At 40.1% G+C, this 25,601-nt stretch overlaps 1 protein-coding gene across 1 annotated transcript in view; it reads right to left on the bottom strand.

Annotated features, from left to right (window-relative positions):
- LOC126412898 (E3 ubiquitin-protein ligase SH3RF1) overlaps nt 1–25,601 on the bottom strand; it is a 236,679-nt gene that overhangs the window by 42,379 nt on the left and 168,699 nt on the right. The window contains exon 13 of the mRNA XM_050082789.1: nt 23,451–23,597. Coding sequence (XP_049938746.1) covers nt 23,451–23,597 — 147 coding nt within the window. The remainder of the gene's footprint in view (nt 1–23,450; nt 23,598–25,601) is intronic.

Genomic DNA, 25,601 nt, shown 5'->3' with positions numbered 1-25,601 from the left:
TCAAGTGCCTACTGAAAAGTTGGTCAACTGATCCTTGATAGAGGCTACTAAAACTGTTAGCTTTTTCCATAGCACAGCACTATTTTCTAAGTGAATAATTTCTTTAAACTTAAATTTTCACACACAATGACGTCCATAGACATCCGGTCTTGCTGCAAAATAAGCTCTGTCAACTTATCTTCAATTTATGCGCAAAACTATTACCAGAAAGTAGCACCATTAACAAAAAAGATAAAATATTACACAAATTACATCCTGGAAACAATCCTACAAGCTAATGCTAAGCCATAGGTCCACATTGGATGCAGGAGAACTTCTGTGAATTTTTTTAAAGTAGAAGTTGAGGTACTGATTCAAGTAAAGCTGTGAGGGCGGTTTGTGAGTCGTGCTTGAATAGCACAATCAGTACAGCACTTTGCCCTCTAAAGACAAAGGTCCCATGTTCAAGTCCTGGTCCAACACACAGTTTTAATTTGCCAAGCAGTATCATTAGGCAATATTCCAACAACTGTATGATGCCTAAGTTGTCAAACTAAAATTGCTTTCGTTTTACCTACATGCCTCTGAGAGTTGTTTTTGCAGGCAGACATCCTCTGCCAAGGAAAACCAAGGAGAATTGCCTGAATTTAATCCCCGTACCATTGAAAAGATGAATGAAATAAGTATTAGTGTCAGTGGTGTTGAGAAGCAGCTGAAATCGTTGAGATTGAACAAAGCTCCAGGCCTCAATGGAATCCTCCTCAGATTCTATACTGAATTTGTGGCCGAGTTAGCCCCTCTTCTAATTATAATCTACCTTAGATCCCAGTTCTTGGAAAAGGGCCCTCCTTGTAGAAGTGATCCACAAAACTACCGTTCATTATCCTTGACATTGGTTTGTTGCAGAGTCTTAGAACACATTCTGAGCTCTGACAAAATGATATATCTTGAACAGAATGATCTTCTCAACACTAACCAGCATGGATTTCGAAAACATCAATCATGTGGAACCCAACTCGCACTTTTCTCGCTGAACACACTGAAATCTTTGGATCAAGGTGGCTAGGTAGATGCAGTATTTCTAGATTTGCAAAAAGCATTTGACTTACAGGTGAAATTTGTGACTGGACTGAGAACTTTTTGGTAGAGAGGACACAGCTTGTTATCTCATATGAAGAGTCATCATCAGATGTAGAAGTAACTTCGGGTGTGCCCCAGGGAAGTGTATTGGGATCCTTGCTGTTCATATTGTATTTAATGCCCTTGTAGATAATATTAATAGTAAAATCAGAGTTTTTGCAGATGATGCAGTTATTTATAATGAAGAAATGTAATATTTGAAAGAAGCTGCATAAATGTTCAATCAGATCTTGATATTATTTCAATGTGGTGCAGAGACTGACCACTTGCTCTAAATGTTTCGAAATATAAAATTTTGCACTTCACAAAACAAAAAGCACAGTATCTTATGACTATAATATCAATGAGTCACTGTTGGAATTGACCAACCCATACAAATATCTGGGTATAACACTTTGTAGGAATGTGAAATGGAATGATCACATAGGATGAGTCGTGGTAAAGCAGGTGGTAGACTTCGGTGTATTGGTAGGATACTGGGGAAGTGCAGTCAGTCTACAAAGGAGATTGCTTACAAATCACTCTTGCGACTGGTTCTAGAATATTGCTCAAGTTTGTGGACCTGTACCAAATAGGACTAACAGGAGATATTGAACACACACAGAGAAGGGCAGCACAAATGGTCACAGGTTTGTTTAATCCATGGGAAAGTGTCACAGAGATACTGAACAGGAATACTCTTGAAGACAGACTTAAAGTATCCTGAGAAAGTCTATTAATAAAGTTTCAAGAACTGGCTTTAAATGATTACTCTCAGAATATACTACAACCCCTTTGTATCACTCACATAGGGATCACGATGATAAATTAGAATAATTACTGTACGTACAGAGGCATTCAAACAATCATTCTTCCCGCACTCCATACATGAATGGAACAGGAAGAAACCCGAATAACCGATACAATGGGATGTATCCTCTGCCATGCACCTCACGGTGGTTTGCAGAGTGTAGATGTAGATCTCCATAGTTTTGCAGATGAAACATGGAGGGGTATCCCACAACTGCAACAACAGATGAAAATGTCCAAAAATATCACTATGTAGTATAAGTGCCTTTTGACCAAAAGTCACAATGTTTCACTTCCTTGATGAGGTCCTCGTACTGTCACTGGTATATGGAATAGTGTGACTGAAGTATTGCACAAGCATAAAATTGTTTGTTCACAATAAGAGACCAAAATGTTACGTGTTCTTTCAGAAGGTAACTGAAGAAATCTAGTCTACAAGACGTGCTGTCCTTTATCTGCTGCTTTTATCAGAACTTCCGTGCACTGTCTCAACACCTCTGATCTTTCTCACTAATGGGAAGAAATAAAATTAAAAATGCCGAAATGGCAATAATCACCTCCTGAATGTAAGTGATGCCAGGGACTTTTAGTCATTATTTCATAATTTTCTTGAGTAAATTTTCCTTCTCGTCGTAATCATCAGTCCACTTTGTTATCAGAGTAGTCATCAGTCTGCTCTCCTTGATATATCTTTTGCATGTCTTTTCATATCTGAATCACTACTACACCCAAGCAATGGAAAATTCAGGATTAAAAGGAAAGTTGCTAGTCACCATATAGTGGAGATGCTTACAGGCACAACAAAAAGACCATCACAAATAGTTTTGTTGTGCCTCTCTGCGACTGAGCATCTCTGCTGTATGGTGAGTAGCAACTTTCCTTTTCACAATATTGTTACTACTACACCCTACATCCATTTGAACCTACCCACTGTATTCAAGCCCTGGTCATTTCCCTCCACAAATTTTGCTCTCCATTCCTAAATTACTGTTCCTTTAAAGCTCTGACGTTTTCTATTCAATCTGTCCATTTTTTGCCAAGTTTTGTCAAAGTACAGTTCTCTCAAATTTCATTCAGTACATCTTCATTAGTTACTCAATTCACCCATATCATCTTCAGCACTCCTCTACAGCAATACATTTCAGAAGTTCCTATTCTTTTCTTGTTTATACTTCTAATTGTCCAAGTTCCAGTGTCATATAATGCTAGACTGCAAACAGATACTTTCAGGAAAGAGTTCCTATCGCTTAAATTGGCATTGCTCTATTTCAGAAAGCCTTTTATTGCTATTGTTAATCTACATATCATATGCTTTTCCCTTTTATTTTGCTACCTAAATAACATAATTTGTCTACCAATGCCAGTGTTATTGCCTTGTCTAATTCTCTCAGCATCGCCTGAGTTAATTTGACTATTCTTGATTACTCCCTCATCTTACTGCACCATAATTATTTTTGTGTAAAAATGTCTCTTCATTGTTTAGTATTTCTATGGTAATCTTCCACAAAACATGAGGGTCAGCATAAAATGTTTATCATTGTATAATGTGAGTTAATCAAACAATTAACACAATTTTTTTGAATAAATGTAACTGATTTATTAAAAGTATGCAAATCAAATCTACATTCAGTCTCAGACACTACCTGTGGCAAAACGCGTCTTTACAAGTATTTTGATTTGTGTCTCAATCCAACACATAACTTTCATCTGCCATGCAGTTTCATTTCAGGACACAATCTGCTGTAGAAAATGTTTGGTTTGAATCTTATTAACAGAACAGTTTTTCTGACAGTGCTCTGTCATATTATCATCTCGCTTTAAAGTCAGACGATGAACCGATAATATTTAGCAGCCACTGAAAATATTTTTGCTGCACATTCTGGTCATCCTTAGTCTTATTCTGACTGCAGACATTGTGATTATGTTCAACACATTGTACTTATATTCAATACAGTTACCAACTATGCACCACTGTTAGGTGATGCCCATTTTGTTGTTGTTGTTGTTGTTGTTGTTCTCACAGGATCTTTTTTTGGGCACAGCAATGTTGGAGATTTGATGTTTTGCCGGATTCCTGATATTCACAGAACACTCATGAAATGGTCGTATGGAAAAATATTCACTTCATTGCTACCTCGGAGAGGCTTTGTCCCGTCATTCATCCACTCACTATAACATCACATTCAGACTCACTTGAATCTTAATAAGCAGTAACTACTGATCTAACAATCGTGCCAGACACTTGTTTTATATATGCGTAGCTGACCACAGCACCATATTCTGACTTTGAATTTAAATACACATGCCTAAATCAGTTTCTTTGGTGCTTTGGTGTATCTGTATCAATATTATGAAAAGGGTAGTTGCTGCTCACCCTATAGCGGACATGCTGAGTCAGAGATAGGCTCAACAAAAAAAGACTGTCACAAAATGAGCTATGAGCTTTAGGCCAACAAGGTCTTTGTCAAAAATAGAAAACAGCAGACACACGTGCATGCAAACGCATAATCTCTGGCAGCTGGAGCCAGAATATACCTGTATATTAGTTACATACTTCAATATGACAGTAAAGTAAAATTATTGCAAAAATAGTTTTATATAACTTTCCACATAACACATTTTCATTCTAGTTAAATTAGTTTTCCATGGAGGAGGAGGACGAAAAAAAGAGGAGGAGGAGGAGGAGGAGGGACGGAGGGAGGGAGGGAGGAAGGGAGGGGGAGAGAAGCAGCAGTTTGCTTCATGTAGCCTTGTGAATCTCATTTTGAGACTGACATTTTAGTGGAGAATGGTCAAGATTTGACGAACTGGTGTTGACTGTTTCTTCAGGTTCCTTTTCTTCCATAATGATCAGCACTTTGGGCCTTTCAAGAAGATAACAGGGCAACAAGTTTCTTCTTCACCACATTCAGTTATACTGGGCACAATTTTTGTGAGATTTCGTGGAAGTTAGCTGCTACTATGAGGTGGACAACTTTCCTTCCACCATTTTTTCCCAAAATTTGAGGCTTTAATGAAACAAATTGGTTACACATGTATCATTCAATGTATTTTCCATCACTGGCCACTACTTTCTCCCATCTTTCGGGCAGAGTACAAATCCCATGTCGAAAAAATTTTTCATCTTTTGAAGCGATCCACGAATTGATACAATTTGTGACTTCTTTATGAGATTGGAAGTGTTGGTCAGCCAGGCCATGTGCCATTGATCTAAACAGGTGATAGTCAGAGGGAGCAATGTCTGGAGAATACAGCGGGTGGACTTCCCATTTTAACATTTCCAAGTATGTTTTCACCTCTTTTGCAACACGGGGTCGAGCGTTGTCGTGCTGCCAAATCACTTTATCCTGCCTCTTGCTGTATTGCGGCTATTTGTCTTTTAATGCTCTGCTCAAACACATTAATTGCATTTGATAATGAGCACCTGTGATTGTTTCACTTGGTTTTAGCACTTCATAGTACGAGACGCTGAGTTGGTCCCACCAAATGCAGAGCATGGTCTTGGAGCTGTCAATATCCGGTTTGGCCTTCGACATGGAAGCATGGCCGGGATATCCCCACGATTTTTTGCATTTTGGGTTATCATAATGAACCCATTTTTGTCCCCAATCACAATGCGATGCACAAATCCCTTCCATTTTTACCTCTGAAGCAACTGTTCACAAACACACAAACACCGTTCAACATCTCTTGGTTTCAGCTCACACGAGACCCAAGTTCCTTCTTTCTGAATCATGTCCATAGCCTTGATGTGTTTTGAAATGGCTTGCTATGTCGCTCCCACTAATCATGCCAATTCTTCTTGAAACTTCCTGGCAGATTAAAACTGTGTGCCCGACCGAGACTCGAACTCGGGACCTTTGCCTTTCGCGGGCAAGTGCTCTACCATCTGAGCTACCGAAGCATGACTCATGCCCGGTCCTCACAGCTTTACTTCTGCCAGTATCTCGTCTCCTACCTTCCAAACTTTACAGGAGCTCATTCTGTAAACATCCCCCAGGCTGTGGCTAAGCCATGTCTCCGCAGTATCCTTTCTTTCAGGAGTGCTAGTTCTGCAAGGTTCGCAGAAGAGCTTCTGTAAAGTTTGGAAGGTAGGAGACGAGATACTGGCAGAAGTAAAGCTGTGAGGACCGGGCGTGAGTCGTGCTTCGGTAGCTCAGATGGTAGAGCACTTGCCCGCGAAAGGCAAAGGTCCCGAGTTCGAGTCTCGGTCGGGCACACAGTTTTAATCTGCCAGGAAGTTTCATATCAGCGCTCACTCCGCTGCCGAGTGGAAATCTCATTCTGGAATTCTTCTTGAGTTTGATGCGAGTCTTCACTCAGCAATGTCTCCAATTCTGCATCTTCGAAAACATTCTCTCTTCCACCACTATGCCGGTCTATGACATTAAAATCACCATTATGGAAGCATTGAAACCACTCACAACATGTTCTTTCACTAACAGCATCCTTACCACTCGTACTCGACAGCAGTCGCTGAGACTCAGCCGCTGTTTTCTTCATACTGAAACAACACAGTAACACATCCCGCAAATGACATGAATTAGGCTTGTAAAGTGAAATTTTCAATTGAGAACAACTTTATGATGCAAACACAAATTGACTAATGTTTGAATGAGGTTATGTTGACCGAGGTCCAATCTAACTGCCCGATGACTGCAATCTGTTTCTTTCAACAGTTACTTACCGTTGTTGCCATCTGTAGGCAAACAGCAGAAGCAAAGTTGTACACCTACATCTATATCTACATATATACTTTGCTAGTCACCATGCAGTGTGTGGCGGAGGGCACAATTTGTGCCAAAGTCATATCCCCCCCCTTCCACCCCACCCCCCCTGTTCCACTCGCAGATCGCGCAGGGGACTAGCGACTGTCTGAATGCCTCAGTACGAGCTCTAATTTCCCTTACCTTTGAATGGTGATCATTGTGCAATTTGAAAGTTGGTGGTAATAATACATGCTCTACATCCTCGGCGAGGAACGAATTTTGGAATTTAGTGAGCAGCCCCTTCTGTTCAGCGCATTGTGTATCTGCAAGTGTGCCCCACTTCAAACTTTCTATGAGATTTGTAACGCTCTCACGATGGCTTAATGTACCAGTCATGAATCTTGCCACTCTTCTTTAGACCTTCTCAGTCTCTTGAATCAGACCCAACTGGTAAGGGTCCCATACAGATGAACAATACTCTAAGACTGGACGAACTAACATATTGTAAGCAATTTCCTTTACTGAAGGACTGCATAACTTTAGGATTCTACCAATAAACTGCAATCTACAGTTCGCCTTGCCCATTACTTGTGTAATCTGATCATTCCATTTGAGATCATTTTGAATAGTCACGCCCAGGTACTTGGCAGATGTCAACGCTACCAAAGACTGGGCATTTATTTTGTACTCTTACATTAATGGGGATTTTCGCCTTGTTATACACAGTAGGTTACACTTACTAATATTGAGAGAGAGCTGCCAGTCATTACACCACACATTTATTTTCTGCAAATGTTTTTATGTTATCAAGTCCTTTTCAGCAGCATGACTTGTTTCTGCAAACAGACCACAGTAGTGATTTTAGAAGAACTCAAAACAAATGAGACGCGAAGTTCATAACAGAAGCAGATCACTGAATTTGTTTCACTGTCCTAATTACTATGGTAACTGGTACTCAAATAGTAAAAAGTTATTTTTCTAGTTACAAAGAGAGGCCAAAAGGCACTTTAAATTGTCCAAACAACCAATTGTGCACAGTGGCAAGTAAAAGCTAACATTTGTATCCATCTACCCTATGCAAAATAATTTTAAATAAACACTTGTGCAACAACACTTCAAAACTCCTTAGTAAACAAAATAAGTCTTCTCGAGAATGAAGTTTGCAACAAAATGTTCAGTTTGGCCATGGACTCAAGAGTGACAAGTTTCTTGCTCTTAATTAAGAAAGGAGAACAGACTACCACTCATATATAGACGATTTCCACATACATGCTTTTTCAAGTACCAGATGCATCTAAACATAGTTGTTTCCTGAAACATATACTGACTATGTGCTGAGTTTTTAGTTGTTATTGGCTGCCAGAAACAATAATCATCAATTCAAACTGCATATGAAGCAGTGAGAGTCTGGAAACAAATGTATTTGGTGAGTCTAGCATATGAAGTAAAATCATTTAGAAGTGAGTGGCAGACTTCATTTTTAATTATTTGCAGCCTGGAGTGCCACTGTCATAACAAGTTTTTAGTTATGATTAGATATAGAAAAATCTAGTAGCAAATATATGAAATAACAGTGCTAACAAATAATGAAAATCTTATCAAAACATAACAACAGTTTTAAAATGTTTGGCAGTAGTATTTTCAATTTCATTTTTTAAACCGTTCCCAGGTGGTCTTCAAAATAAACGAAACTTTTTACAACAGAAACACCTGTTCTTGCTAATGAAACAAAAATAAAGAAAACAGGAGGTTTGTAAAAATCTATGAGGTTCCCATCTGGGTGGTAGTGTTGAAATACTGTTACATTTCAACACACATCACATTCGTCTTCTGGTGAAGTGTCGAGATATGCGAACGCTGCAATATTCGTACTAGTGGAGGGGCAGCCCCTCGAACAGGCTACGAATGGCTGTGTACTGTCTGGCTGCCAACAGGAATGAGGGTGAGGCTGCAGTGGAGAGGGTAGCAGGTGCTCAGTTCACATCTCTGGCCACGCAGTACAACAGGTGTTAAAACTATTAAAATATAAAACTGAATTAAAAGTACAATAGTTTGCTTCAGGTGTATTTATTTGAGTTGATTAGAGACTCTCAAAACTGGTTACAAAACTTTTAAGTTGTACCTTCAGGTGTATATAATGCTGTGTCATACAACATAGAGTGTTATAACAGATCGCTACAGAGTAATGGTTGGCATGGCTAGGCAAAGTTTTCAGCCTTCTTCAATTGACAAAACTGATCATCAATGATGAATGTCGAGCCTGTGTTAAAATCACAAACTGTCATCACTTAACAGATTAAAATATGTTCCTGTGGGCCTATGTCAAGCAACAGACGATGCCTCTCACAATTGTTATCCAGGAAAATATTGGATCTGGAACCCGACACACGTGTGTGTGTCTGTCACCAACATAATAGAAACTGTAGCAGCTAACAACACAAACTACGAGGTGTCAAGTGTGCTGCTGGAGCGCACGTGGTGGATGCAATCTGGATACTGACACTATGTCTCACACACTGTCAAGGAAGCAAACGACACCGAGGCTATAGTGCATTTGACAGATGAAGTACAGGATTCAGGTACAATTTCGGTCCCCGCGAAAGGACAACTTCACACCTGTCTCGAGAATCGTAATGGAACAGGACACTGTTAAGGGCACAGAGATAGCAATCCGAGGCCCGAGAAAGGAAAAAGCAGAGGAGATCCACTGGGAAACCTGCAGGGTCGTGACTTCTGAAAGTGAACATCACTGCAGCAGAATGGGAGGCCACCCGAGCACTGAGAGATGATGCTGACACTATGGCTATTCCAGCAGACAAAAATACTGCAGCTGTGTTGATATGCACCGACAACTACCATCACAAAATTGGCTTGCTGCAGCAGGACCATCTCTACAGGACAGCAGACAAAAATAGTGCAGCTGTGTTGATATGCACCGACAACTACCATCACAAAATTGGCTTGCTGCAGCAGGACCATCTCTACAGGAAGCTAAAGAAGGATCGAACTGTGATGATGACCAGGAAAACTATGCCTCTGCTGCAGAACTCTGATCAGAGGCAAAGAAGCAGCAGCTGTATCCCAAGGTGCCAGTGACACCACACCAGTATGACTGCCAATGATATATACGGAACGGGTGCCTCTGCAGCCAATACTCAGACCATCAATTCACACAATTATGCACAGCCTAATATCTGGTGACACTTCTAAATCCCCTTGTGGAATACGTAGTCATCATGTTAAGAACTCTGCCGATTTCATGAAAATACTTAAAGACATGTGAATAAAAAGATGATGATTATTATTTTTAGGTGAGGGACACTCAATATCATGGTCATCAGTGCCCTGACAAAGTCAGTATGCCAACCTCATAGGTGGGGACCCCAAAAGCTGTAGCCACATGTAGAGCTGTTTATAATGCATGAAAGTCTGCCTCCCTTCCCCACCAATTTCGGGATAAGGCCTGACAGTCCACAAAATTCCACCACTCTTGTAATACTGAAATCAGTATCAGTGAGTATAGTGGGCAGATCTCCATCAAGACTGATGGCTGCCCTGTTATCACTATATAAGACACATGTTGCCAAAATATGCTGAACTGAAATAGGCACACCACAAACCTCAAAGAGTGGGGGATCCTCTCACCGGAGGAGGAAGCCATGTGTTAAAGGGCTATGTCCGATGCGCAGCCTGGTAAGCAGGACCTCCTTTGAGCGGTGAGGCTAACAGGAAGTCTGCCATGCCTGTGTGGCCAATTTGAGCAACCACAGTTTGTTTTCTGTCAACCATTCAGTCTTCCACTGACGCATGATGCATCTGTCAGAAAATGAGTGATGGCGTCAATGTGATGGGACACTGATGGACAGCACCATACTGACACACTCCCATGACTGCTTTATCGGTCACGTCATTTCCCTGTGTCCCAATGTGGACAGGTACACAGCAAAAGATCACCTCCTTGCCACAGTGTTTGAGCCGGTGTAAGGAGTCATGGATAGCTGAATCAACTAGTCTACTTGATACATTTGGTAAAGTGCTTGTAGTGGACTAGGCAAGTTGAAACACAGTGAACCTTGTGTAGGGATGTCCGTACCCAATGCCATCATAATGCCATATAACTCCGCATCATAATTTGTAAATTGTTCCAGAAGATGCAGTTTGGAAACCCTTTCAGGGAAAACGGACAACGGAAGAAATTCTCTTGCTGGGATCCATCTGTATAAACAATGATAAAATGTGATACATACTAAAATTCTACAGATGGCTCCACATCCTGGAGACAGCCAGTAGCAAGTATCCTGAATGGCTTGGTCACATGGGTCTGATTCCTGAACAGCCCTTTGAAATTGAGTTAGACCACTGCACTAAATGCCAATGACTCAGGTGACACTGAGATTTTCAGTGGCTGTTGAGCCAAAAGGATATGTCACTGAATCCAGTGGGGTGGTTCACCAGCCTCTGCACACAGATACTGAACTGGAGTGGTCCTAAATACTCCATCTGATATCTGAATGTCCTCATGGTGTAAAGCAGCTAAGATTTTGTGGTAGGAAATACGGGCTGATCCATAGACCACACTGCCATACTCCAAACATGAGCAAACAAATGTCCTATAAAACTGCAGGGAGTGGGACGTATCAGCTCCCCATACTTGTCTTCTAAGGCATTTCAAAATATTCAATGACTGGAAGCCCTTTGTTCGTAGTCTTTCACATGTGGGAACCAAGTTAATTTCAAGAATATAAAAAATCCAAAAAGTGCACAGTTTCCAGAAGACGTAAAAACTGTACACCATTGTAAACACTGGTTCATTAAAACTTCGATGAACATGGTTAAAATTGACACATGTATTCTTCTCTGGTGAGAATCAAAAAGCAGTTCTCTTGGCCCACGTTTCTGGAATCCTGATGGTCAGCTGTAGCTGCCTTGTCGCCATTTTAAGATTGGAGGAAGAGTAGTGGAGTAAATGCTATTGATAGCAATGGCAAACAATGTGTCACTGAGTTCACTGCCTTGGGGGACACCCATTCTCTTGAACATACTAGTCAAACAATGCATCACCGATGCAGTATTGAAAGCAAGAGTCCTCAAGGAAGGATTTGATAAGAAACGGCAGATGTCTACGTAGTCCCCATTCATGAAGTTGGCGAAGGATGTTGTACCTCCAAGCAGTGTCATATGCTGTCTCGAGGTCAAGAAACACACAAACCAGTACAATTAAGTTGCATAGGGCCGAACCGTAGCACCTGAAACCACACTGGGGGCGACTCAGGTGACCTCAGGATTTGATCAACCAGACAAGGTGGCAGTTGACCATGCATTCAAGAGTCTTACACACACAACTGGTAAGGGCTTTTGCCACTAATAATTCCTCCTTCCAAGTCATAGGGTACTGTCAATCAAACCAGATCTCATAGAAACAAGAGAGGAGCTGTGCTTTCGCTTCAGAGCACAAATGATGAAGCATGGCATAATGAATCTTACCAGGTCCTGGAGCAGTGTCTCTGCCATGGATAGAGCTGATTCCAGTTCCCACATGGAGAATGGAAAGTTGCAGACTTCCTCATTATGCAAGAAGAAATGGAGCTTCATCGTCTCCACAGTCCTATGGAACATCTGAAAAGGAGTAGCTTGTCTAGATGATGCAGTGACTGTAAAAAAGTGTTCATCTAAAACCTGAGCCACATCTTTAGACATATCCACCAAGACCTCATTTCTTGACAAGGCTGTAAGGGGGGACATACTGTCCTTGCCCGAGATCTGTCTTATTGATTCCCAAATTTGCACAGTGGAAGTGGACCAATTAACGAAAGTTGTGAATTCCTTCCAGGAATACCTCTTCCGTTCTCTTATCACTCGTCCTGAATGTGCTCTCACTGATCTGAAAGCATGAAGATTTTCTGTAGTTGGATGGTGTTTGAAGTTCAGCAGAGCTGTTTGTCTGGCTCTGATTGCCACACAACAGTAGTCATTCCACCAGGGTACAGATCATCATTTGACGTAGTTGCTAGACCAAGAGATGGACTCTGTGGAAGCCAGTCGGATCTCATGAGTGATACACGGCACTGTCTCCTATGCACAATCCTTTCATTCAAAAATGGTCCGTCGACTACTCTGCAACCAGTTTGCCCTTTAAATCATCCATCTTCATGGTCTCCTGTTGACCACCATCTGAGTTGACAGACAGATCCACACTGGGAAGTGGTCACTGGAATGTAAATCTGTAGCCAGTTCCCACTGAACTGAGTCTGCAATAGCCGGGGAGCAAAAACAAAGGTCAATGGCTGAAAAAGCCCCTGTAGCTGTGGAGAAGTGTCATCTGACCCAAGTTCAAAAGGCAGATATTCTCAAAATAATTCAACCCCCCAGAGCAAGTGGTAGCTGAGTCCCACAGCACGAAGTTCCCCACAAGGAGGAACAGGTATGGGAGTGGTGCTAGAACTTTCACAGCCACTACTTGTATGGCCATGGTAAGAGGGACCAGAGAGGAGTGGTATCTGTCATCAATAAAAACAGTCACTCCACCTTTAGCCTGTCTCCAGTAATATCATCCTTCCTGTAGGGGTGGTAAACCCTTAATGCAGGTGTGTCGGTGACTTTAAAATGAGTTTCTTGTAAGTAGATGAAGGATGGTTTCATCTGGATCAGGAGCTGTAATTCTTCCAAATGTGATCGGTATCCATTTCAATTCCACTGCAACACAGAAATTTCTGTGGGAGCCACTGATTAGTGATGGTTTGTCTTGTCTCTCTCCCTCGGAGGCGGTGATTTATCGGGAGGTCAGGGGGGGAATGTCAGCTGGTGCCCAGCATTCAGGTTCCTCAGAGTGAAAATCCATATCCTCAAGAGTAAATACCCCACCTCAGAGATCACCATTCCAAAAGTTTAACTGTGACTTTCTTCGACTCTGAACTAGTTTTTGATGGACTTTTCCTTACTTGGCAGGGTAATGTCGACCAGTGCAGCGTCCTGCGTAGGGCATTCAAGAGGAGACAATATGCTGGAAACTGGGAAGAGGAAGAAAAAAAGAGACTTGCTTTCCTTCTGTACCTGGGACTGCCCTAAGCCAAAATTGTGAGCCTACTAGAAAAACCCAATGTAAAAACTGTCTTCCAACCACAGTCTAAGATGAAAGGGTAACCCTGCTCAGCAAAAGACCCACTTCAAATGAAGTACTGGGAATATACAGGATCACCTGTGAATATGGTCAATAGTACATTGGTCAAACACAGTTCTGTATTTCGAAACACTGCAAGGAGCACATCAGACCTGTGACTAGGACAGACAGAAAAATCAGCAATAGCACAGCACAGCATCAAAGAAGACCACATCTTTGACTTCCAGAACACCAAGATGCTATGCTGAGCAGCCGGATATTGTGACAGCACTACAAAAAAATCTGGTCAACAGACAAAAGGATATCAACTAAGTGCAGCATGGTATCTAGTGTTAGTGGCAAGATGATGAGAGCATGACAAGCACCATCCAACTCACAAGACATGACGGAATGCCCACACAGAGATGCGAACGGAGCACCCCGTACCCCTACCACTGCAGCCCACCAGCTGGACAGATCAAGACCACTTGTAGCCAAGTGGAGGGCCACACTCCAATAGTATAAATATTACAGTGTCTGCATATCTTGATACTTTGGCAGAAGGTGATGAGTATGACATTCATCAAAACATCATGGTATTTTAATACTGCTACCAGGCTGGGAACCTGAGAGCTTTTCAACAACAATATATGCCGGGAAAACCTACATTCACAAAATAGGGGTTATAATATTTAGCAGTACAGTATTGCATTAGGTAGAAATTCGATTAAAAAACAATGGCCTGTTTATGTACTAATAACTTCTACAACATTCAAAATTGGTAGAAATGGCAGCACACAACTTTACTGTGGAACCACTAAAGGACATTTAGTATAATTTCTTGACCAAAGATTTTTTCAGTCACAAAATGGTGAAACAGTTACACTGGCTGACAAAAAAAGTGAATGAAACAGATAACATGGCCACAAGTCACTGCAACTGTGCAGACACACGATGGTCACCATCAACAGCTACGTAAATAATTAGAGCTGAAATTCTCTATGACAATTACTATAGCCACCTGAGGACATTAGTTTTGCTCATGTTTAGTGTTGTTACCATGCCTGGTTAGGCATAAAATGGGCATGAACAGCATCAGATGTTGAATGATCATTGTGAAGGACGCAGAGATCTCAAGCACTCATATGAGATAGCATTATCAGCAGCTGACAGAGTTTGAAAGGGCCCTCATTTTGGGTTTCACTTTGGCTGACTGGTTGAACTGTGCAGTGTTCAGATTTGTAGAGCCTTTGGACATAATAGTGGCCAAATGCTGAAATGCACGAGAATGCTAAAGAAGGCATACTCCTCGTCAGTGTTTCAGATGAACATGTCCAACCTCCACCAGGGATGATCGCAATATTGTGCACTGAGCACATTGTTGCCTCATCAAATCAGTGACTACCATCTGATTACAAGTGAAGGACTACCTGCAACATTCTGTGTGATCCTGCACCACTGGTCAAAGGCTAGCAGCAGCTGTCCTAGAGAATTACGATCCCATGTGTAAGCAGCCGACGTTTGTTTATTATCGTGTCACAAGAATCAAATACATAATCAGAAAAAGGAGATCAATTGTTGACATCAATTTCTACATTGGTTGACCAGAAACTGACCACATCAAGTGCCTTTGGTGTCGACCTCATCAAATCTCTCATGGCTGGAGATGAAGAGAATTGTAATAGATGGTTGTTAGTCTGCACAGCATCATACTTTTTAAAAAAAAAAAAGGGAAGGTGCCACTTGAGGTTAGCCTTGCATCTTGTTGTACTAGAGTGTACTTTGTTTACAGCCTTCCACGTTGTCCACTTCTCTGAAAGACCAGGCTGCCGTTAACACCCCAACACATGTGACTTCATTGGGAGTGATGCCATGACTGCAAAGCATGGACTGAAGATGAATGGGACACTGTGCTCAGCAACGAAACACTGTTCTGCACTGTCGTGTGCGACTATCGTCAGCAAGTATGGTGATGGCAGGCCTGGGGAGAGGTCCTCATTTTATTTCTCAACAGGACAATGCTCGTCCATACGTGATACCTGTCTCTATGATCCATGTGTGTTATACTGAGGTACTCCTGTGGTCAGCAAGATCCCCAGATCTGCCCCCAATAGAACATGTATCGGACGACCTTGGATGTAAACTGCATCCGAGTGTCTGTATCCATGATATCGAGGACCATTTATGAAAGCTTTTGTCATCTTGTCTCTGGACAGGACAAAACAGCTTCACAAAACCCTTCCCAACCAAATCACTTAGTGCATCCAGACTAGAGGAGATGAACCCTCATACTGATGAGTGGGCTCATACTGTCAAGTTCTTTGTAACTTTTGCTCGATTTTGAAATCGGATACCATCTCAACTCATGAAATTTCATTTTATTTCCTGCCTCACTTCTGGATGCTTCATTTATTCAAGAGGCAGTGCACCACCATTCATTCTTTATGAACATTGACTTCCTGTACCTTAAAGACAATGAACGACTGAAGAGCACAAAACATTGTGCATCTAATCCAAACACCAGGCCTATATCATGACTGGTATCGATTTTAAGCAGTCTTAAATTTGGCCAAAACTATTGTAGAGATTGCATGACATTTTGCAGCCTTCAATCATAAACTTCCAAACGTATAGAAATTTTTGAATCTTGAGCTCAAATTTTTCACAGCTTATTTTTTATTCAGTAGGAAAGAGCTGAAAATTTTATTCGAATTGGAGACGGTCATGGTAATACCTAAAGGTGGTTCAGTTGATGTGGCATTAGCCTTTCTTAATTTTCCTGTACATGGTGCCTCTCTTCCCCTAAGCCATACACTGCTGGAAAAAATAATTAGTACACTTTTTTTTAGATGTTTCCAATTCATTCGGGATTTATTGTTGCAATAGTGGATACGGAGGATATGAAATAATTTTATTTACAGCTCAATAGCGCAAGTGGTTCTGAGGCATCAGGTATCACCCGATGCTAAAAAATCTGTATTAGTATGTGGTGCAGCTTTCATGGATGGCAATGCAAGCACTGACTTTGGCATCCAGTCGATCACACAGATGACAAATACTGGCCTGGAATATGTTATGCCATGCCGGCTCGACCTATTCATGTAGTTCTGTAACAGTTTTTGGTTGACGAGCTGCCCATGTCACTTCTCGCCCCATCGTATCCCACATGTGTTCGATTGGAGACAAGTCTGGATATCTTGCAGAGCATGTGGAGTGAGCATTATCCTGTTGGAACAACACATCAGCTCCCCTTTGCAAGAATGGCAAAAGAAAGAAAGGGTCTAACATTCTGCACATAACAAGCACCGGTTAGCATCCCATCAAGAAACACCAAAGGTGAAGAGAGCTGTAGTTTATCAAACCCCATACCATAAGGCCTGGGATGGGGCCTGTGTGCTCACCAGATCTACATCGTATGCATAGATGATCATTGCTTATGTGCAGGTAGAATCTGCTTTCATTGCCGAATACCAAAGTGCGCCATACCACCTTCCAAGTGACACTCTGATGGCACCAGTACAGCTGTGCACATCCATTCTGTGGCTGGAGTGGCAGACATACTAGAAGGGTATGTGTCCTTAGTCCCACTGCTAATAACCAGTTTTCAAGAGTTCATGTTGACACACCTGGGTTCACAAGCCACCTTATCTGTGCTTATGGTAGCTGTACAATCTGCCACTGCTGCCCTAACTATACAAGGATCCCGGCAGGCGTCTGTGCTGAACGGACACATCCAGAACCTCACCTATTGGTGTGAGAATAATCACATGACCACTGATATCAACATCATTGCACAACTGACACAGCACTTCCAACGTGGGTGGCAATTCTCCACAAGAACCATCTCGCACATTATCTTAAGATTTGTACTGGGCCTCGTCGTATTGTCTACTTTAACCTCTGGCAAAAGCTAGCAAAGTTCTCTCTCTCTCTCTCTCTCTCTCTCTCTCTCTCTCTCTCTCTCTCTCTCTCTCTCTCTCTCTCATTCTGTGTGTGTGGGCGCGCGCGGGCGTGCGCTCGCGCGCGCGCCTGTCTGTGTGTGTGTGTGTGTGTGTGTGTGTGTGTGTGTGTGTGTGTGTGTGTGCCTGTTGATCGCAACGCTTCTGCTATTCGATGAGAAATCACTTTTACTTCTAAATTATTTACATTCTGCTAGAGCTTTCTTTACAATATTTTTACCATTGTATGATCCACCTGAAACTCTCCATTGTCTCCAGGTCTCTTCTACATGTGCAACTGTCTTTCATGATTCTTAATCCAAGTACTAGCAATCTTCTATTTTATTCTGCCAAAAATTTTATCAAGCTGCTTCCACTTTCGGTTTTTTACTGCAATCCATGTTTCTGACTATTTTTCCTTCTGTTCCTTTCCCAACTGCTGAATTCCCACATCACAATTAAATATCTGTCTTTGCTAATGAGCTGAGTAATTGTTTTTTAAATCTCATCATCACATTTTTTGAATATCATCTGCACAGCTAGTAGGCATATATGCTTTGATTACTGTTCACATACCATTCCTCATATATACAATGACCCTTTCTGAAACATCAGCAGATTTAAGTGGTACTGAGATTAACAACTACATTCCCATTTGGGGTTGGTGGGTTATAAATCCCAGTTATTTCTGGAGGTGGAGGTTTTGTGCCATATGAACAAAGTTATTCCATATATCAATTCCAAACTTGACTTCAGGCAGTTCTGGTTTTACACAGAATATGTAGAATAAATGTTAGTGTCCACATAAGCTGATGTTATTGTGGGATTATTACAGAATACTAGACACATCTGAGGACTCAATAATTTCATTTCCAATTTCCAATGTAACTACAGTTCTGGGCAAAATTGAAGGTACGTCTGAAGTGAGATCCTGCCAAACTTCACTTTTACTTCACTAGTTGCTTTAATACATCAACATACTCTTTGTTGGCAGGTGAAGACTGAAAGCAGCATTCTCAAAATTGAAATTACCTCTCAATTTCTCAGAACCTTCAGAATATGTTTGTGTGAATTGTATAGTCTTCTTCATGCACAGGAGACATTCCTCAAAACACAGTCCATTACCAACACTTGTGAAAAATTGTATCATAGAACTGTTAGTTCCTCTCCATTATTCCACTGTGATTTCTCAGGATGCATATTTATTGTGCGCACCTTACTGTAGCTGTGACATGTGGATAAACAATGAGATTTCATCTCTACTTGAAGTAATTATCTTAATAATACGCACAAGGAAAGCCTGAGCCTCTAAGGACTGCCAAATGTTGCAATAATGTGTTTATAGATTTAAAAAATGACACTGACACACAATTTCAAAGTATGGTTCTGGAACCAATGCATGAAACATTTTTCTCACTACAAGCATGTTACATAAAAAAAGTATTCTGAGGGTATTTTGATTTTGAAGACAAATATTTGAGTTGGTTCCCTTTCATTGTGATACACAACTCTCTACAGATTTTTAAAACACTACTATGTCTAAGGCTTTTTTAAGCACAGATACTGCTGAATGTTGTTCTTTGCATCCAGTGCATCATAATTCCAACAGCTTTGTGCCTCTTCTCTGCTACCAATTTCAACAACATTAGATTTGGACAACACATTAAACTCTTCAGCCTTCTGTCTATTCATGCCCATCATCATACAAAACTGATAACTGCATCTTTTTATTTATCAATATTGTTACCCCTATGCTCTGAAAACCTAAATTAAATGCATTTCTTCTTAATCTCTTGTGGAAAATCATTAACTTCCTGATCCCACTAATCACATTTAAATGCTTGACCTACAGAAACAGCGAAATAAAAAATTCATGAAATCAGTTCACTGATGCAGTTACCACAGTATTATTCGTTTTCTGTGATGAGAGAAAATTTGTTCCAGGCTGGTACACAAACCTCAATCATCTGCTTATTTCAAGCAGTTGCCCCAATCAATTTGTTAAGACAACTTTTGATAACCAGGGGGTTACACCTGACGCAAAGTTTCAGTTACCACAGAACACAAGGTGTCCCATGAGGAACAGTCAGTACTTAGGGATACGACAGGAATGATCATCTGCTGCAAGAAAGTCTAGTAAACATGGCGATACCTTAAGAGCTATTAGGCACTTGTTCAGTAGAAGAGATGTCTTTCACAGTACCAAACATAAAGTAGTCCTCATACCTCTTGAGGTATGCATTTTATAGCTCATGTTACTGGACTTATTTGCTTCACATGATCATTTCCATCACATCCCTTAATATAAACCATTCCTCCTAGGACACCATAAATGAATTAAGCACATGATGTCAAGGATTGTATATTAGGGCCACTCCTAAAATTTGGCATCCCTCATGATCAATTTTAGAGCTGCATGTACCTGCTGGTTAGTATGAATACTAGTTCAAAGCCACCTTCACAATCATACAATCTACTGCAGAACAGCAAACAGTCTAATGTGATAACCAATTCAGTGATTTTTCATCTTGCCTGCAGAATAATTTTCATCTACATTCCATTCTGAGTGTCTCAGAAAGCTGTGGTAAAGCACCACAATGCTTTACTAGGCTTCGTTACATAACCATGCACAGAGGGGACCTAAAGTTTTTAGTGCTAATTCCAAATCATGGTGCAATACGTTATTAAGTAGGGACTTAGTTTGGTGACATTACATTGCCACCCCTGTGCCACTTGTACTATCATCATTTCTTCCTTGTTCTCAATCTCAACACTTTAATCACATTATTTTCATCTTCTCTCAAATAGCTCAGTTCCCAGTTCACTTTAATCTCCCAATTCCTCGTGTCTCACCGATCCTATCTGTCCTATTATGTCGTCACTGTTCATATTCCTATCTATTATTTAAATGTTGATCATAAATATACACTTCTCACTGCATATGTCCTAAGCAGATTTAAAAAGTTGATTCACACTGGACACTATGCCACATCATGTAATCTCTAGTGAAAGCACTGAATATATACTAAAGGTGGCACTGAGCATCAATGGAAATGAATGGCACAGAATATCATCTCGCCATGTCTAACTGAAGAGCCTCTGTTAGAATGTTTTAATATTCCACTGGTGGTGCACATCACCAAGAGAATCATAAAGGCATGGTAGTTTATCCCAATCTAATGTAATCAGCACAGTTACTTATGACATATTCTGTGCATTTATCAGTTGTTCATCTTTATTTTATAGCTTACTTTTTCCATAGTAGATTGGAATCACTGTATGAGAAGTTACAATCTTACTTTCATGCATTCTCCTGTAAAAGAGACCACAATTCCCAAAGCTAACATTACTTATATTTTAAAAAATATACCCCATAAAAATGTTGCACCTAAATAAGAACACACACATACTCAGAAAATTTTATTGTACATGCTTTCAAACAAATCAAAAACTCAAATGAAAGACAACACAGTTTTTAGCATTATTTCCTTTTTTCAATTACAAAGGAACCAGATACACTGGACAAAGACAGAAAGATGGTATCAACTACCTTCCAAATAGTGTTAGTATCTGAATTTGTAAATATATTCTGGAAAACCATAAAATTATGAAGAGAGAGAATGGGTACTTACATTCAGGAGGAAAAATTCCAACACATGCAAGAACATGTCTTAGTTTCCGGAACTATTTGCTCCCTCCTTAGAGAGGATTAATGTTTTCATTTGTGTGTGTGTGTGTGTGTGTGTGTGTGTGTGTGTGTGTGTGTGTGTGTGTGCGTGTGTGTGTGTGTCAGCAGTGCTGAAATTTTTGGCTTGTTATTCTGCCTTGTAATTTTATATTTTTGTGAAGTGGATTTTCCTTTTGAGAAACATCTTCAGGAGCAAGCAACTATTAATCCTATGATGTCTTAAAAATTTTGTGTGGTATTTTTCTTCTTTCACCACAAGGAGTTTGTTCAGGAATTTTGTCACTGACATTCATTATGAACTTCACTTTGGTTCTTCGATAATCCAAGTATTACCAGCATTGTGCTGTACTTCCTCAATACTGCATCCAAATATCAAATTCTTGTATGACAGTCTCTTATTCCTTTACATTCACCATTCAGTATTTAGCAATGAAATGTGGATTGACAAGATGTGACCCTAAAGTTCCCACCTGTGTGAAAGATTTACGATTTGACATGTAGTTCCAATGTCATGCAAACACTTGAGTAATCAACAAACCTTCATCCTGCAGCTCGCTTCTTACACTGTCATTCTTCACAACATGTAATGCCTACAGAACACAATTTCGCTTGTTTCCTGTTGATATCTGTTTCACATAAGTTCACTATTGGTTTACCTTACTATACATTAATCTGCAAAACAAAAACAGCCTTAATGAGAGTTCCCTGACTGATTCAAAGAACATTTATAGCAATGAAGTGCAGTGTCAATGAACATCCAGTGGAATACAAATACAAGAGCACACAACCAAAGTCTTTACATCCTTACACACCCAACAATAGACATAATAGCTCCAAAGCAAGTCACACAACACAAGCAGTTATGTTCAAGTGCCACAATGCCACAAGAAAAAGCACACTGAAAGAAATCAATCACAATGCAAAGCTCAATTCACATTTTCAGACACAGTACATTACACATTAGTTTACTTATAGTACACAGCATACACTGGAAAGAGTGAAACACTTCTGCAAGCAGTAAATAATAGTATAGATACATCAAAAGGATTAACATGCAATAAAGATGGTTTCATTGGAGAAAAAGGTTGGGATACAGGTAGATGAAGTCATTTAGATAGTGTAGCAAAGCAGAGTTTGCAACAACAGAGTCCCTACAAACATGGTCTTTAATGTTTAATTGTTAAGACATACACAAAACAGATGTTTAACATCACGTAATAATCCGTATCAAACTTCTCCGTTTAGAGATATGTCCTTTTTAAAAATCAATATCCCTAAGAACTGTTCTTGATGACAGACGTTTAAAATTAAGTGTAGCCATATACTGGAAACTGAAGTCCCAACCACAGTGTCAACACACACACACACACACACACACACACACACACACACACACACACACACACACAGAGAGAGAGAGAGAGAGAGAGAGAGAGAGAGAGAGTACTACTTATTTACCCTAGCAGTGGTAATACTGGCTCCAGCAGATACATTCATTTTGCTGAGATACCTTCAATTTCAGTTCTCAGTAGCACATTCTGTGAAGAGATTTCAAATTCAGCATCTCCTCAAACTCTACATAGTACTGTTATAATTGCTGCCTAATAGCCCTGCATATCATGATCTTCATCCTCAGCTTCTTCTTCTTCTGAATAAATGCTAAGTTATCAATGCACTCATTATGCCCTTCGTTTTGTAACTGTGACATCACTGGATTTGACAAATCCAACACTTTACAAGCGTACCCCATCATCTTCACCCACTTATCAATAAAAATGTAATGAGGATAATATCTTGCACTGTGTCTTACCTCCCCGTGAATTATTTTTCAAGCTTAGTGTCCTGTGTGCAACACTAGTTCGGAAAAAAATGTGGCTGCACCTTGTCGTCAGATCATATCCTACTATGGCTGGGACTTCAGTTTGTTTTTGTTAAGTAACGGCTACAGGCTCTCAGACTTCAACAATGAGGCAATGAGAAACTTAAAATTGCAGGAAGGGAAAGGATAACACAAATACAGACAGGACTTTAATATGGTGCATTAAAACAGTATAGGATGACATGTTTATGAATGTACAGCCGAAGGTAAGCAGGTAATGGGGACAACAAACCTTCCATAATGCGATAGGTTAGCCACGACTATATTGGGTCGGTCTTTGTGTTTCATTCTCTGGGAGCCGGAACCAAACAGGCGGTGGTGTGCACTGTTAGCATCTAAGGGCAGAACTTGGAGAAGCTGGCTGGGGCAGGATCCCGACCTGGTACACAACACAATGTACAGCACACTGTACACACACACATACACACACACAGACACACAGATAACGCAAATGTTTTTGACAAATATAAGTAGATTCAGATACAAAATCCAAAACTTTCTCAATACATAATGCTACTGCCTTACTGTGCAGAGCGAATCTGTTAACTGCAAAGATGACACACGGTGTTAAATTTATTTGAAATAATGAAACTTCAAAATGGCACTAAAATGTCAAAGAATCTGGGAACTGCAAAAAAAGCTGCATAAATACTACAAACTGAATTATTTTGAAAGCACAGGATGAAACATATAGTTTACATAGACAGCAGCATCACTGGAAAAGGAAGCAGCTACACTTTCAATGTGACTGCTGATAGCTAAGAAAGCACCTCGTTTGCACCCAACAAGGTTTCTGAAGGAAACTCTCATGATTCCTATTAAATACCTGCCATCCAAGGTAGTTGCATATAAGGTTATACAGAAAGTTACTTTCCCTATCACTAAAAAAGAAAAAGATACATAGATGCCGAAAAATGTTTATTGGAATAGACAAACAAGCACTGAATTAACATATTTACTACTGTACTGATACTACCTGTCATATTATATGGTCAGCTTTTCAGTTTCTTTGTCTCAGAAGTATGTTTCATGGAAATGAAACAAGTGCACAACAGCCTACAGTGCATTCCCATCACTGCAAAAAAGTTAACTAGCCAAGAATTTCTTCTCTTTGTAAGAAAAGATTGAAATCAGTGGGAGCAAGAACAGTACTACAAAAAATGGACAGTCAAACACTTTGCAGCGTAGCTCCTGGGATCAGCACACTCGTGGGTCAGCACCCGACACCTACACTAATCGCTCTTTGCTGCTAGTTCTTTATAATTTTCAGGTTCATGATGTTGGGGAAGACCACCATTCATTATCTATTGCCTCCACAAGACTGTCAATGAAGAGAGACAGCCACACATATTTAGTCATGGACATTTTCATAGAGCTCAGAGTGCCAGACCCATATAATAAAGAGAAGTGATACTGAATTTCAACTGACAATATGTCCTCAGTGCACGCACCTAAGCACCCTGCTAGAACTAACAACTGGTAAGAATGTAAGAATAGTTATGCAATTTTTATGGCACAGCTTGCCTATGTATTAAAACTATCTGAGATGTAAACCACTTCAAAAACCAGTTGTCACACCATACAAAGCTAAAAATGAATGCCAACACATGTCTGTTCTGACATGCAGTGTTCTGCTGTTGAGTGTCCTTTGCTATGTAACCAGAGACATTGGGTGGGTTTAGTAGCAGTAATGTTACCTCTGTGACATGCAGACATTAAACAGTACAAGGAAACAGAAGCACAGAACTGTACTCATGTCCAGCAATTAAAATACATTAAACAGAGATGTTTGAGAATTTTTTAGATGTAAAATGAGAAAGAAACCAACAAATAGTGAGTATTTGCTTAACTATTTCAATTACAAAGCAAAGTACATGAAGTAACTCATGTTAAAACTGTAGCCATATGAAAAAAAAGTGGTAATACTACACACAGGTAAATAAATTAAAAATAAAAACAACTTAAACAGAACACATCCACAGTAACTGACAAAAAATTATGCCAATCTCATTTTGGATAGAAAGAATAAATGACAAAATGTTCGGAACTAATGGCCCTGTCATGGCAGAAACGGTCTAAATTAGGTTAGTAATTTTCATGTGACTACCAAGTAGAGACTGCTAGGAATTCTCTTTATTAAACAGCTTTTGACAACACAAAGGTATGCACTGTTAAGAATCAGAATTTTAAAACTCTGGAAATGTAAGTATAATTGAAGACAACCATATGATGAATCTATAACACCATTTCTTTCCTAAAATAAAGATATAAACAATACAGAAATCAAAAACTGAACTGATAATGGAATTTTAAATTATTTTGCCAAGAAGAAAAATCAAATACATTTTCAGATCTATTAGACAAAGGTCTCAATCTAAATTCT

The sequence above is a fragment of the Schistocerca serialis genome, chromosome 7 (genome assembly GCF_023864345.2).
Source record: "Schistocerca serialis cubense isolate TAMUIC-IGC-003099 chromosome 7, iqSchSeri2.2, whole genome shotgun sequence".
Classification (NCBI taxonomy): Eukaryota; Metazoa; Arthropoda; class Insecta; order Orthoptera; family Acrididae; genus Schistocerca; species Schistocerca serialis.
Note: the sequence above shows the minus strand (reverse complement) of the source record. Positions and strands in the feature narration are given on the sequence as shown.